The following is a 12577-nucleotide window of genomic DNA, read 5'->3' on the forward strand; positions in this document are numbered from 1 at the left end:
GCATTTATGATATATTCTTCCTTGTTTCGGCATCTAAACACCTGATCATTCTCTAAAATCTACTAATTCTGTCTTGTTCTTAATCTAGACTATAGTAACCACAAAAATACAGAAAACTTTTCAGGAAGCAATAGACTCCTCACAGTTAAACCAGATTTAGACCTTGATTTATTTAAACTGGATCACCTTCAATACAATGCTCAATAATCAAATTAATTATACTCGATAATTTAAATGCCTCAAACCAGAATAACATATAGCTCAACACAGATATGCCTCAGAAAAATTTCACATGAAGTAACAATATACTCGATAATTTAATAATGATATACATACTCATCCAGAAGTTAAAAGAGCAGACAACAGCCGATTTTTAAAAGTAACCAAAATTCCTTAATGCAGTTCAATAATCAACCCCCCCCCCCCCCCCCCCCAACACACACACACACGAAAACCCTGTATATATGACACATAACTACTGGTTCTGGAAACCTATAACTTGTACTTTCCAACCCTCTACACCCACTCATTTGGACATCTATTGATAACTTATAATTTCCAACCTTTACGGCCGCACATTTGGATATCTAAGTTCACTAATACCTATGCTCTTTGGCCTACATATGATGATTAAGAATGAGATTTTTGATACCCTGTCAACATTGTTGGTAGATGAGGACGTAGGCCTGGTCATGCAACACCTTGCTTGCACCTATGGCAGTAACAGAGGCATCGTCAAATCTTAACCATTGGCCACTGGGGTAACGAGCATCAGCAGTATAGTGCCCCTTGGAAGCTTCGTTCCCATGATGTGTTATAGTCGAAACAAGTTCATATTTTCGTCTCTGTAAAGCCACATTAAAAAACATATAGAATCAGGAAACAGTTGATTGATTTCATTAAAGATACAAGTGGGTAGGGTAATACTATGAAGTACAACCAACTTCCTACTAACATTAATGACCATATGCATACAAGTCACACTTCTATGACCAAATTAAAATATTATATACAAGGGTCTTCAAGACTTATGCATGGGGAGAATATAGTCATTTCCATGCAAATCTAAAGTATGAAAAAATGAATACAACAATGTACTTCATTTTTGTTTCATTTTTGAAATTTAAAGAGGAACTAGGAGAGACTAACTTGAACCCTCATATTTTCATCCCCGACTTTCCTAGCAGCTGAAAGCAGAGGGAAAATGAAGTTTTATAGCAATAGCTACCACAAACGCTCGCGTATAGTATTACTACAGATAAAACATACCAGACTTCACTCAAAAGTAGTTTCTGCTATAACAAACCACTGGTTTAATCTACACGTCTAAAATGAGTGTGATTAGTTTCTGCTAGAACAAATCACTGGTTTTACCAACGTGTCTACTGCAAGTAAAACATGGGCCACCCATGTTTGGTGGAAAAACAGGTTAAAACTCATTAGTGATGATCTGAGGACATCTGTGGGATAGAAAGTGATTAACTGCTTATGTACAATCAGATTGGGATGAGAATTTTTTCATGTACTAATCTATACTATACTATTAAAGCCGAAAGATTAAAAGTTTGGTCGGTCGGTACTTGGGCCAAATTACGGGCCTATCTATATAACCAATTATTCTTTTTAATTTAGGTCAAAGTACGGGTCTATCTATATAACCAATTATTCTGGGCCTATCTATATAACCAATTATTTTTTTTAATTTGGGTCAAAGTACGGGCCTATCTATATAACCAATTATTCAGAGCCTATCCATAACCAATCATTCTTTTCAATTGAAATATATTACCTTTTTTATACTTCTGACTAAAAAACTCAATCTTCTAAAATAACATTGAGAAACATGATAATTATTATTTTGATTAAAATATATTATCTTTTTATAAATTTTCTAACTAAAAAATCAACCTTTTACAATTAATACAGACATGGACGACATATTTATACCCAAAGATGCGTGCCAAAAGACTAAACGTCAAATAATAAAAAATAGAGGGAGTATTATTATATTGGTCGGGTGGTCGGTACTTGGCCGAAGTACGGACCAATCTATATAACCAATTATTCTTTTAAACTAAAATAAATTATCTTTTAACCGAAACATTAAAAATTTGATTAGTCGATACTTGAGCTAAAATACGGGCCTATCTATATAACCAACTTAAACTATAACATGTAAAAAAATATTTTAACATTTTCATTAATATATATGTTTGGCCTAATTTTTAATATGCCATTTGACGGACTTAATTATGAAGAGTTTATCCAACTGTTAAATAAAATATTTATGTAACCACATTATTCTATCATAATTTTAACTTTACAATAAATTAGGTAAAATTAAAAAATATACGATAAAATAATAAATATGTTAACCGCCCGTGCATTGCACGGGTTATAAGCTAGTTATATGAATATTGAATATTGCCAGAAGCCCCAACCTAGTTTGTTTTATCACATTGGATAATTGCTTCTCAGGGAAAAGAACTAACAGAAGACGGAGATCAAGAAGAGATAATGATGTGGATTTTTCAAAGGAGAGACCTTTGCTAAAGAGGTGGTATTAGACAAAAATATACTCTAAACTTGTTTTCTTTATATCTCATACTATTATATCATAGTCATGTGAAAAGTATGTCCCCATGTGTAAGGGTCATCAGGATAGGGTCAGGTTCGCACACATAAACAATTAGCGTTAAATAACATTTGATACCGGGATAAGTTCGCGCACATAAACAATTAGCGTTAACTACCATTTGATACCACCAATTTTATCAAAGAAAAGTCTAAATCACCTGAAAATAAACAACAAAGAGACCAGAACCTACTAAAACATGAACTAACCAGACAAGTAAATAAACCCAAAAAGCAATTATACTATAGAACTCAACTGGAAAAAACAAAAAGAATGTGAGTGGTACATATATAAAAGATCAAATATTGACAATAAGAGGGAGAACCATAGATTTAGAAATAACATAAGGGATTTCGATAATAATTTACTCTCTGCGAGCCATGATAGTATACTGCAACACTTGAGTACATATCTTTATGGATTTACTAATATTATTATTGTGCTATAGTAAGAAATAATTTTTAAATACCCAAAATTTCTCTGCATTAGGTATCTCCTTATTTCAAATTTTAACACCAGATTTAAAGAGATATTATGGATATCAGCATATACTGACAAGACAATGGTTTCTTTCACTAACTAACATTGCTGAGATATCATTTATACAGAAAAGCTCAAAATATTGTGAAGGAATAATGCAAGACAGATTATGTACCTCAGTGGCAGAGGTCATCAATAACTCACGGCTCAGTAAGAGTTCAAGAGAAAACCGCACAGGTTTATGCAATTTAGTGCTTCCATAGCTTCCATAGCCAAAGCGCATCAGGTGTAGGATCAGAATTTTTGGTAGTTTTTGAATGCTAATAGATTTTTTGGCACTAACAACTCCAACCTGAAACGTATACCATTGTAATACACGAATATCTGAATACCGTACACCACTCACAAAGTGCTTAGAATAGCAAACAGGAAAAAAAACTTACTTTTTGGGTGGTTGATGCCCGATACTCATCTATTGTTTCTGGTGCAGAATATAAATGAAGAGCATCTTCAATAGTACGAACAGCATTATGAGAAATATCAAGATGAAGCAACATAAATGGTTGAACAGTGGCAGAGTCTTTGTTGCCTGTTATACACACAAAAAAATTGATTAAGCAATAAACAACCTTAAATTGCTATGCTGACAGTGAAAAGTGTTACAGAAAACCAGGCAAATCCACAACATATAGTAATAGCATAAGAGTGGTAAAAAGGAGATGCAAGAATCTTGTGGTTTACAATTACAAACACCAACCATTTATGTTTGTTTAGCATCAACATTACGTCAAATTAACTTGGAAAAGATGAGTGGTCGAATACACTTGGAGGAGTCTTAGTTTGGCACCCCTCAATTTTGTCAATTCAATTCCACTAAATCCAGTGCATATCAATATCTTTGTAGATCATCAAGTATCCCACATCAAAGATTGGTCAAAGGCACTACAGATGTAAGAAAGCTTAATTGACTTGCAGATTTTAGAATGAAGGCAGTACTTAGTATTTAATATAAAAGTTGGACAGAAAAGTAATTCCTTTCTTTTGTTCATAAGCATTTCAAGTTGTGGTTCTCCTTTATCTTGAGCTAAATCAAGCTGAATTAGATACGTTTACTTTAGATTTTATAAAGAGAACTCAGTTACTCTATAATTAGCCACTTTCCCCCTCACTCCGATTAATTATTAGTTCCTTCTTGCCCTTATCAGTTCCAAATTCCAATATCTATCACTTTATGCCTTCATGATCAGGACTTTAGTTTCTTTTTGGTTTTGGTTGTTCCAAGATATTTAGTCGGGAAGTGGACTATATTTGTTTAAAGCATATAATCCTAGTCTGTGTCTTTGAAACTTGGGAATTGGGATTTGGGATCATAGCCCAGGGACTAGAACGGATTAAATACCGACTTCTAAGAAAAACTTAAATAATTTCTCCGAACAGATATTTTATTAGATTAAAGTACTGCATCCCTCGTTCTGAGAAAAACAAACATGTGACTTGACTATTTAAAAGATTACAATCCACAGATCAGTAGTGATGAGAATAGAATCATTCGTTTATAATCCTCAGACTACAATTTCTATATACAAGCATAGTCTCTGTAATTTTATCAAGCTCCGCTGTTTTCTTCCTTCTATATCTCTTAACTTGAGCCGTCTAGCATCCCTTTTGATATTATTAGAAAGTAGACCAAAGCAAGCTATAGCGTGCATGTAATATATGCATCAACTACTCTTTTTTTTAAAGATGCAGTAACTCAAGATTGAGAATTAAGGGCATACCCAACCACGGGATATACAGCTTTGCTAGGAAAAGCTAATATAGTTCAAACTGGGAACCCCGCATATTCATTATACCACAACCACACGATAACATATACTAATTGTGACCTGGGCATCTCATATGTCCGAGTCAAATATATACTTACAGGGGTGTATTGGATTGGGATTTTAAAGCATTTTTTTGCATTCATAAAATCCGAGGATATTCGATTGGGATTGTTTGAAATCCATTAAAATCTTGAGGTATTCAATTGGGATTTTAAATTATGCTACAAAATCTGGTGGTATTCAATTGGGATTTTAAAATATGCTTTAAAATCCGATGGTATTCAATTGGGATTGTTTAAAATCCATTAAAATCTGATGGTATTCAAATGCTGATGGATTTTTTTTTCATTTCATAAAATGATGGATTTTGTGGCATTCTTCAGTGTATTTTAAGTTTTTTGAAATCCCACCAAATTCAATGGGATTTTGAAGCATTGTACTTGAATCCTATCAACTCTGCGACATTTCATCAAGAATCCGCACAAAATCAAAATCTCATACAATCTATTAAAATCCATAGACTAAAAACAATCCATTAAAATCCCAATCGAATACACCCCCGTTAGCATCTGTGACAGCCTCCTTATACAGGCTCCCAATTTAAATTATATAGGGAGTGTGTGCAATCATAATGCTCCAAGAAACTTCTAGTGGCTCTTTAAAAATTTAAGAATCTCCTCTCCCCCCATCCCTATTTCTTACTTATAAATAAGATTATAAACTTCCTCCAATTCTTCTACTACCTGTAGTTGATGTATCTACTATTACAGTAATAAAAAATCAAATGGGAGCAAGTACACGGAGTACTGTGGAAGTCTGACACCCCTAACTTAAGGCCCGTGTGTCCTATCTTAAGAGAAAGTTATCATTCACTTACGTAAGATATAATTTTGACTTGTAAGTTGCCATTTATTTGGATAAATTTCTTATTATCTAACAAAATATAAATAAGATCTAGCGATTAGTATAAATTATTTTTGAGTCAAATTGTAAGATTCAGAGTAACTAAAAATAACAGCATATGTTCTTTTCAGACTTCGACTTATAAGTCACCTTTTACCTAAAAGTAAACTTTTAAGTAATTTTCAACTATCTAATTAACCCCTGCACCTAAAATCAAGATAAACAATCAAGTATGTTCATCTGAACCATTTCGATGGCTTGATTAACCAACTGAATAATTTAGTTAAAATTAAAGGTTGAGCACAAAGTTGTTATTATATTTGTGTCTCTACCAAAGACCAAGAAGTATAATATTGTGATTTTTCTTTAATGGATGAGAAATGAACTTTGCGTTGGCTAAAGTTGTTCCAGAGGCAGAAAAATAGATGAAGCGAGGATCAGATGATACTCTTTTGGTTCAAGTTCAAATAATAAAGGGATCGAAAGAAGAATGGATGCTTGCCTCAATATGTCTTCGTCACTGAAGTAGTGGTTCTAGTCCTACAAGGAGTGTATCAGAGATATGGTAGCTTTACCAAACAAATTAGTGTAAAGGTTGATAGCATTGATGAAATAGTATGAATAAATAAGTGGGAGCCTTGTATTTCTTGTTATAAGAGCATTTCTTTTGTCTCTATTTAAATGAAGTTGTCACACAAAAAGAGCAAGAGATATTAGAAGGAAACTGGCATGCATAAAGAGCAAGGAAACAATGATAAGTAGTAGTTCTAGTTCATGATTGTGACAAAGTTCTGTGAGAAATTTACAAGTCTACTTCATTACATTCCCTTCTTAACTATCCCAAGAGCATTACTACTATGCAAACAACACCATCTAAGATATCAAGAGTATACTGAAAATATGTGTGTTATCTTCTACCAAATAAGAAATGTAACTAAACCAATAACGTATTTAACTGCAGAATCAAGCATTCAACTACAGCCATTAGATAAAATTTATTTATTTCAGGTTGCTGGATATCAGAATTAACACCAAGTTAACTAGGTGAGGTCTATTCACATATATTGTTTCTTTTCTCAAGAATCTAAGTGTATGGCTTATCCGTCAAAAAAAAAAAAAGTGTATGGCTTGTATTATTATCATATAAAAACACGAAAAGTATACAATTTGATTCTGTCCAAAATTAAATATCAAGACCAAATGTTTGTGTGTGTGTGAGCACGTGTGAGGTTTCAATTCAAATATAAAATTACCTCTTGCCTTAACCACACTTCTCAGCTGTCCTCCAAAAATTTCACTTAAATGCGAAGGTACAAAGTTTTGGGTTCTTGTCACTGCAGATTTGTTTTTGGGACCCACAGTCTCCCACTCATCATCATCTGAAGAAGAAACCAGAGATAACTTACCCCCATTCCCACTTGATTTGCCTTCAAGCTTTAATAATTCGTCATGCATTTGGTCCATAACGAAACTTAAGAACTCCTGTGCATCTTCTTGCCTGGAAAAAGATGAATTGATACATATTATATATTCAAAACATTGTATGTACCTATACAGAATATAGAAATGACCATCTGCAAGGAAATAGAAAAACTGCATATCTATTTACCCAAATGCCAGACACAAGATACCACTATTAGAACATCAATACAGACCACTATCAGAACATCAATACAGATATGTAAAGCAGAACTCCGATATAAACTGGAGCAAGGTAACGTTGCTAAGATTTAAGTTATCAATGTGAGTGCAATGAACAATGAAAGAAATTAACAAATGATCCGTCAAAGGAGGGGGGATACAAAGAAAAGAGAGAATGAACCTTGGCCTGCCTGAGATGCTACTAGACACATCTGGAGTAAACTTTTTAAGAACAACTTCGAACATCGAAGGGCTAAAAGGCCTTCCAGTCTCCAGCACATGTATGTCTTTCTTCTTCAAGGTTATGCCATTGGGTTCAAGAACAGACACAAAATCCACAAATGCAGCTAACGTCGGATAATTAACCTAAGGAACAGGTAAAATTAGAACAGCCATCATAAGATTGATCACGGAATCATTACCAAAATAGTGTGAATTTAATTTCTTGTATTTAGCTGCAGAAAAGCTGACAGTTAATTTTCTATAATATTGTTTCAAACACATTATACTAGATATGTACGTATTATGATATTATACATCATTTATTCTCTAAGATCCATCTTTCGTGATTTTCTACCAAATAAAAAATAATGTATACCCTCAATGGAGGAAAAGTCATGTGTCATTCAGTTACCGACCAAATATAAGTGCAGAATTTCAATGTGCATGCAATAGCTGTCCTGTTCTCTGAATGAAAAACTAAATATTGATATGTGTGTGTGTGTGTGAGCAAAATACTGAAGTCTAAGTATACTCTAACATGTTAGGGTTTGTAAATAACTATCAGAAACCACTTTAATATAGCAACAAAATTGGAACTTTATTAATGTAAAATTTCAATATGCACAGGAGGCAATCTAATTCTAAAAAATTAGGATTTCACAAGCATTTTCATTAAGGAAGCAAACCTTGGAAATGCTATGACTTTTTAGTTCCAGTAAAAGCTTCACCAAAGGTGGACAGGATAAAAGAGCCTGCAGTGTCGCATTGAGAAAGCATAAATTCCCCGAGTTGATCAACCCTCGAGGCTGCAGGTCTTCGACTGTTTTAGCAGGACCATCAAAAGCTTTTTCACAATGCTTTTGTAAGTTCCCATGAGATGTCCCATTAAGAGATCCGTGCTTTAAACTAACCACATTATGATCTTGCGACGTCAGCCTCAGCTTTTCTAGTGATCCAACTTGATCATCTAACACACTCTCACTTAACTCATCTTCTTTAGTAGTTCCCTTACTGCCATTACCAATTATCGAGCAATGTAAAGAATTTTCAACATCTCCATTCACCTTAACATTCACACTCTGAGTAGCCTTCCCCTCATCCCCCTCGGGCTTAAAATTAGCCGAACCATTAGAATAACTCGGGAGACTTATACTCAAGTCAGCATCAAAACTACCAAAGCACAGTCCAGGCACATTATTTAAAGAACCAGCCAGCAAACCATTCTTATCCACCGGATTTTCCGCCGAAGGATTCAGCAAGTTTCTAGCCTCCTCTTCAGAAAAAGACCCAAATACAAATACCTACACAATTCATAACATCAATTCACACTAAAATTACACACACACACACACACCAAAGAGAAACTAACTTTCATAACACATAATATAAGTTGAATTATATCAAGTTGTACAAGAAGCCCAGATTATAAAGAGAAGCAAACAAGTAGAAAAACATAGAGACCAACCTTTTGAGCAAGAGGGTCACCCATTAATGTTGGATGAAAGTACACATTAGTCTACTGAGTTGATAAAAATCATACACGAGTTGAATCAATCAATTTGTAGCTTGCCCTTTTATTTTTTGGTATAAACACGTTTTAATTGCAACAGAGCAAGAATAATTGAATTTCTGAAACCCTAAAAACCAGTATCAAACTATCAATTTATCATCATACAGTGTGTTTTTGCCTATGGCAAACAGGACCCAATATTCCTGGGCCCGACGGGTCAAATCCGGCCCAAATATATTTGAAGACGATATAACTTTGTCCGTTTATTTCTTTGATTTGATTCATTTGAAATCAAAATCAATCGAATCTGGTTACGGAATGAATTTGTCTAACACAGATGTATTCGATTGTTATTTTAATGGATTATATGTGATTTTGATTTTGTGCGGATTCTTAATAAAATGTCATGGAGTTGATAGGATTTAGGTACAATGCTTTAAAATCCTATTGATTTTAGTAGGATTTCAAAAAACTTAAAATATACTGAAAAATGCCACAAAATCCATCATATTGTGAAATGAAAAAAAATCCATCAGATTTTAATGGATTTTAAACAATCCCAATTGAATACCATCGGATTTTAAAGCATAATTTAAAATCTCAAGCGAATACCACCAAATTTTGTAGCATAATTTAAAATCCCAATTGAATACCTCAAGATTTTAATGGATTTCAAACAATCTCAATCCAATACCCTCGGATTTTATGAATGCAAAAAAATGCTTTAAAATCTCAATCCAATACACCCATCTAAATATACTTGGGGTTTTAATTAAATACGAATTATCTGGTGTATTGACTTATATCTAACTCAAAAATATGATAGTCTCATATTTATTTTGATAATAATTTAAATTTAGCAAAAAAATTATCTAAATAATATATGATTCCGAATATGAGCACTCATATACCCGCTTAGATTAGGTCTCATATTATTTTTCATAAAATGATCATACACGAAATATGATCCATGCTTCATATTTGATCCGAACTCATATACATGTTATACTTTTAATTCATTACATTTCTTAGTAAATCATCATCATTTTATAAAATTTTAATACCTTATTTAAGTTTCAATTTTCACAAAATATGATTTATTCATCGTGATAATGCATATTATCTTCGTATATATTTGATAAATTATATATACATAAGCTTTAATTTATAATTATTATATTTTTAGCATTATATTTTAAACTAATACAATTATTAAAATTATATTGAAATAATAATTATATTTAATGTTGGTGGATCATATCTTGCTCATGTTCGGTGGATCATACGCTACCCGACAAACAAATAGAAAATACAGTATCGGCTCAAATCTGGTTCAGATTCAGACTCCAAATACACATGATCGGTTTTTATTTGAATAAAATGATCTCAAATGCAGATCTGGACAATCTGAAAATAATATGATTCAATACTCGAGCAGAGGGGTACCCGGTATCATACCAGTATTTTGCAGCAATATAAATATATAATAAACAATACAATTCCTAAAATTTGAGGATTATATATTGATTATCGGTATATTTTATTATCACTAGAGGATTAAATTCAACATCTAATAACAAAAAGTTAATAAAAACATGTAGAAAAAAGTGTGATAAACGTGAGAGGTGAATATTTAATCTTTAAAAATCAAATTAAAAACCAGTTAGCCATTATCAATTCATTATGTATTCATCAAATTATGATAACTCTACCGGAGTAGATTTTTGTAACTATTCTTTAAAATTAAGTATAAACAAATTTGCAAAAAGTTGAACCGAATCAATTATATATTTATATATATAACTTTTTTAATTTATATAAAATTTTATGCTGACAGATGAACATATCTATCTATACTATATATCTATCTATACTATGCTATAATTATCAAATCGTTATTTGAATATGTGTACAGGACTCCTTCGCTATAGCATTTTTTAACACACTTTTATGATTTCTTTTGGTTATGACAAAAACAAATTTAAACATTTTCTTGAACAAATTTTTTCGGCATATTTATTTATAATATTTGTGTAATATTTAACGAAATTCAGGCACAGTCAGTATTTATTTTCTAAATTTTTAGGATTATAAACTCACATGTTAGATCAATATTTGTAAATAAATAATTCATGACATGTGGTATATTAATATTTATAAATATCATCAAACATAAAGAATTTCGATTCGATATATTTCTAAACTAAAATTCAATTTTACTACTCCGTAAAGAATTTTATATATTTATTGTTTAAACATCTGTGATATTTTCATATCAAAGAGAAAAATTATATACAAAATATAGGTATCACAAACGTATAGATATCATATATTAGTAATTTTTATATATACCAAATTTTTGAAAATATTTTCTGTTTTTAATCTAGGACTTGACATTTATTAAGAATTTTAAATTCTAAATGTATCATTTATATTTAATTTGCAATACCGGTAGAATTTTAAATTTTATGTTCTATAATTAATAAAAGATATATAATCTACTTAAAAGCATGTGCATATTTTAGATTTTAGATTTTGGAATAAAAATATTAGATAATTTACTTTTTAGATGAAAATTTAATGTTGAAGCTCTCACATCTTTTTTAGGTACCAATACAAAAATAAATCAAATCTCGCCTCCTTTAATTGACATCATATCTTCTCCTTTAATTGACATCATATCTTAGATACTCCAATTTATTATTTTTATTAATAGAATCCTCTCATTGAATTTTCGTGTCATTATTTTTGTTGATGTGTTCACTATATAAGGAAGATCATATCAACATAATAAGCAAATAACTATCTCCAGAAAATTAGTTATTATAATCGATCATCTATTCTCAAATCAAAGTACAAGTTATAAGGAAGACATGGAGCTACAAAAAATAATTTTTATGTTAATTATTTTCACGGCTTTCACATCTGCGTTTACGGCAAGAACAGGTGAATCATTTCTCAATTATTATATAATTTTATGAATTTTTTTATTATACATAAGTTAATGGATTATACATTTATGTAGATAAATTAATATATTTTACTTGTTATATATGCAGATGGTGAATGGGATCCACCGGCGCCGAAATGCTTTCACGGATTAGTATGCAACACCCATTTCGGGGACGAGCAGTGCTTTGTGAGGTGTGCTGAAATGAAATATCTTGCTGGATCATGCAAACAAGATGGAGGCAGTGTGTTAAAATATTGTTGTTGTTATAATCATCTATCATAATTATATTTGTTACAACTAATAAATCCTGCTACGAATGTTTCATCTCCTTGGCTATTGGTGTGACAATAAACTTATCTCCAATCCTTGGCTATTGGTGTGACAATAAACTTATCTCCAATCAAACT

General features: G+C 31.8%; 1 protein-coding gene across 1 annotated transcript; it reads right to left on the bottom strand.

Annotated features, from left to right (window-relative positions):
* Positions 1-273: 273 nt before the first annotated feature.
* LOC108192629 (ubiquitin carboxyl-terminal hydrolase 24) lies at positions 274-9412 on the bottom strand. Its single transcript, XM_017372172.2, has 7 exons — positions 9173-9412; positions 8394-9008; positions 7667-7851; positions 7098-7342; positions 3559-3704; positions 3291-3467; positions 274-845 (listed from the first exon to the last, which is right to left on the bottom strand). Exons 1-7 carry the CDS (start codon positions 9194-9196, stop codon positions 657-659), a joined length of 1581 nt encoding a protein of 526 aa, XP_017227661.1. The 5' UTR covers positions 9197-9412; the 3' UTR covers positions 274-656.
* Positions 9413-12577: the final 3165 nt, after the last annotated feature.

The sequence above is a fragment of the Daucus carota genome, chromosome 9 (assembly GCF_001625215.2).
Source record: "Daucus carota subsp. sativus chromosome 9, DH1 v3.0, whole genome shotgun sequence".
Taxonomy (NCBI): Eukaryota; Viridiplantae; Streptophyta; class Magnoliopsida; order Apiales; family Apiaceae; genus Daucus; species Daucus carota.

Bases quoted from the DNA above. Each gene is read 5' to 3' on its own strand.
- LOC108192629 (XM_017372172.2), bottom strand. From the start codon at position 9,196: ATGGGTGACCCTCTTGCTCAAAAG. The intron at 9,009-9,172 runs GTTGGTCTCTAT...TGAATTGTGTAG, and splicing joins GTGACCCTCTTGCTCAAAAG to GTATTTGTATTTGGGTCTTT. The intron at 3,468-3,558 runs GTAAGTTTTTTT...TATACGTTTCAG, and splicing joins GGGCATCAACCACCCAAAAA to GTTGGAGTTGTTAGTGCCAA.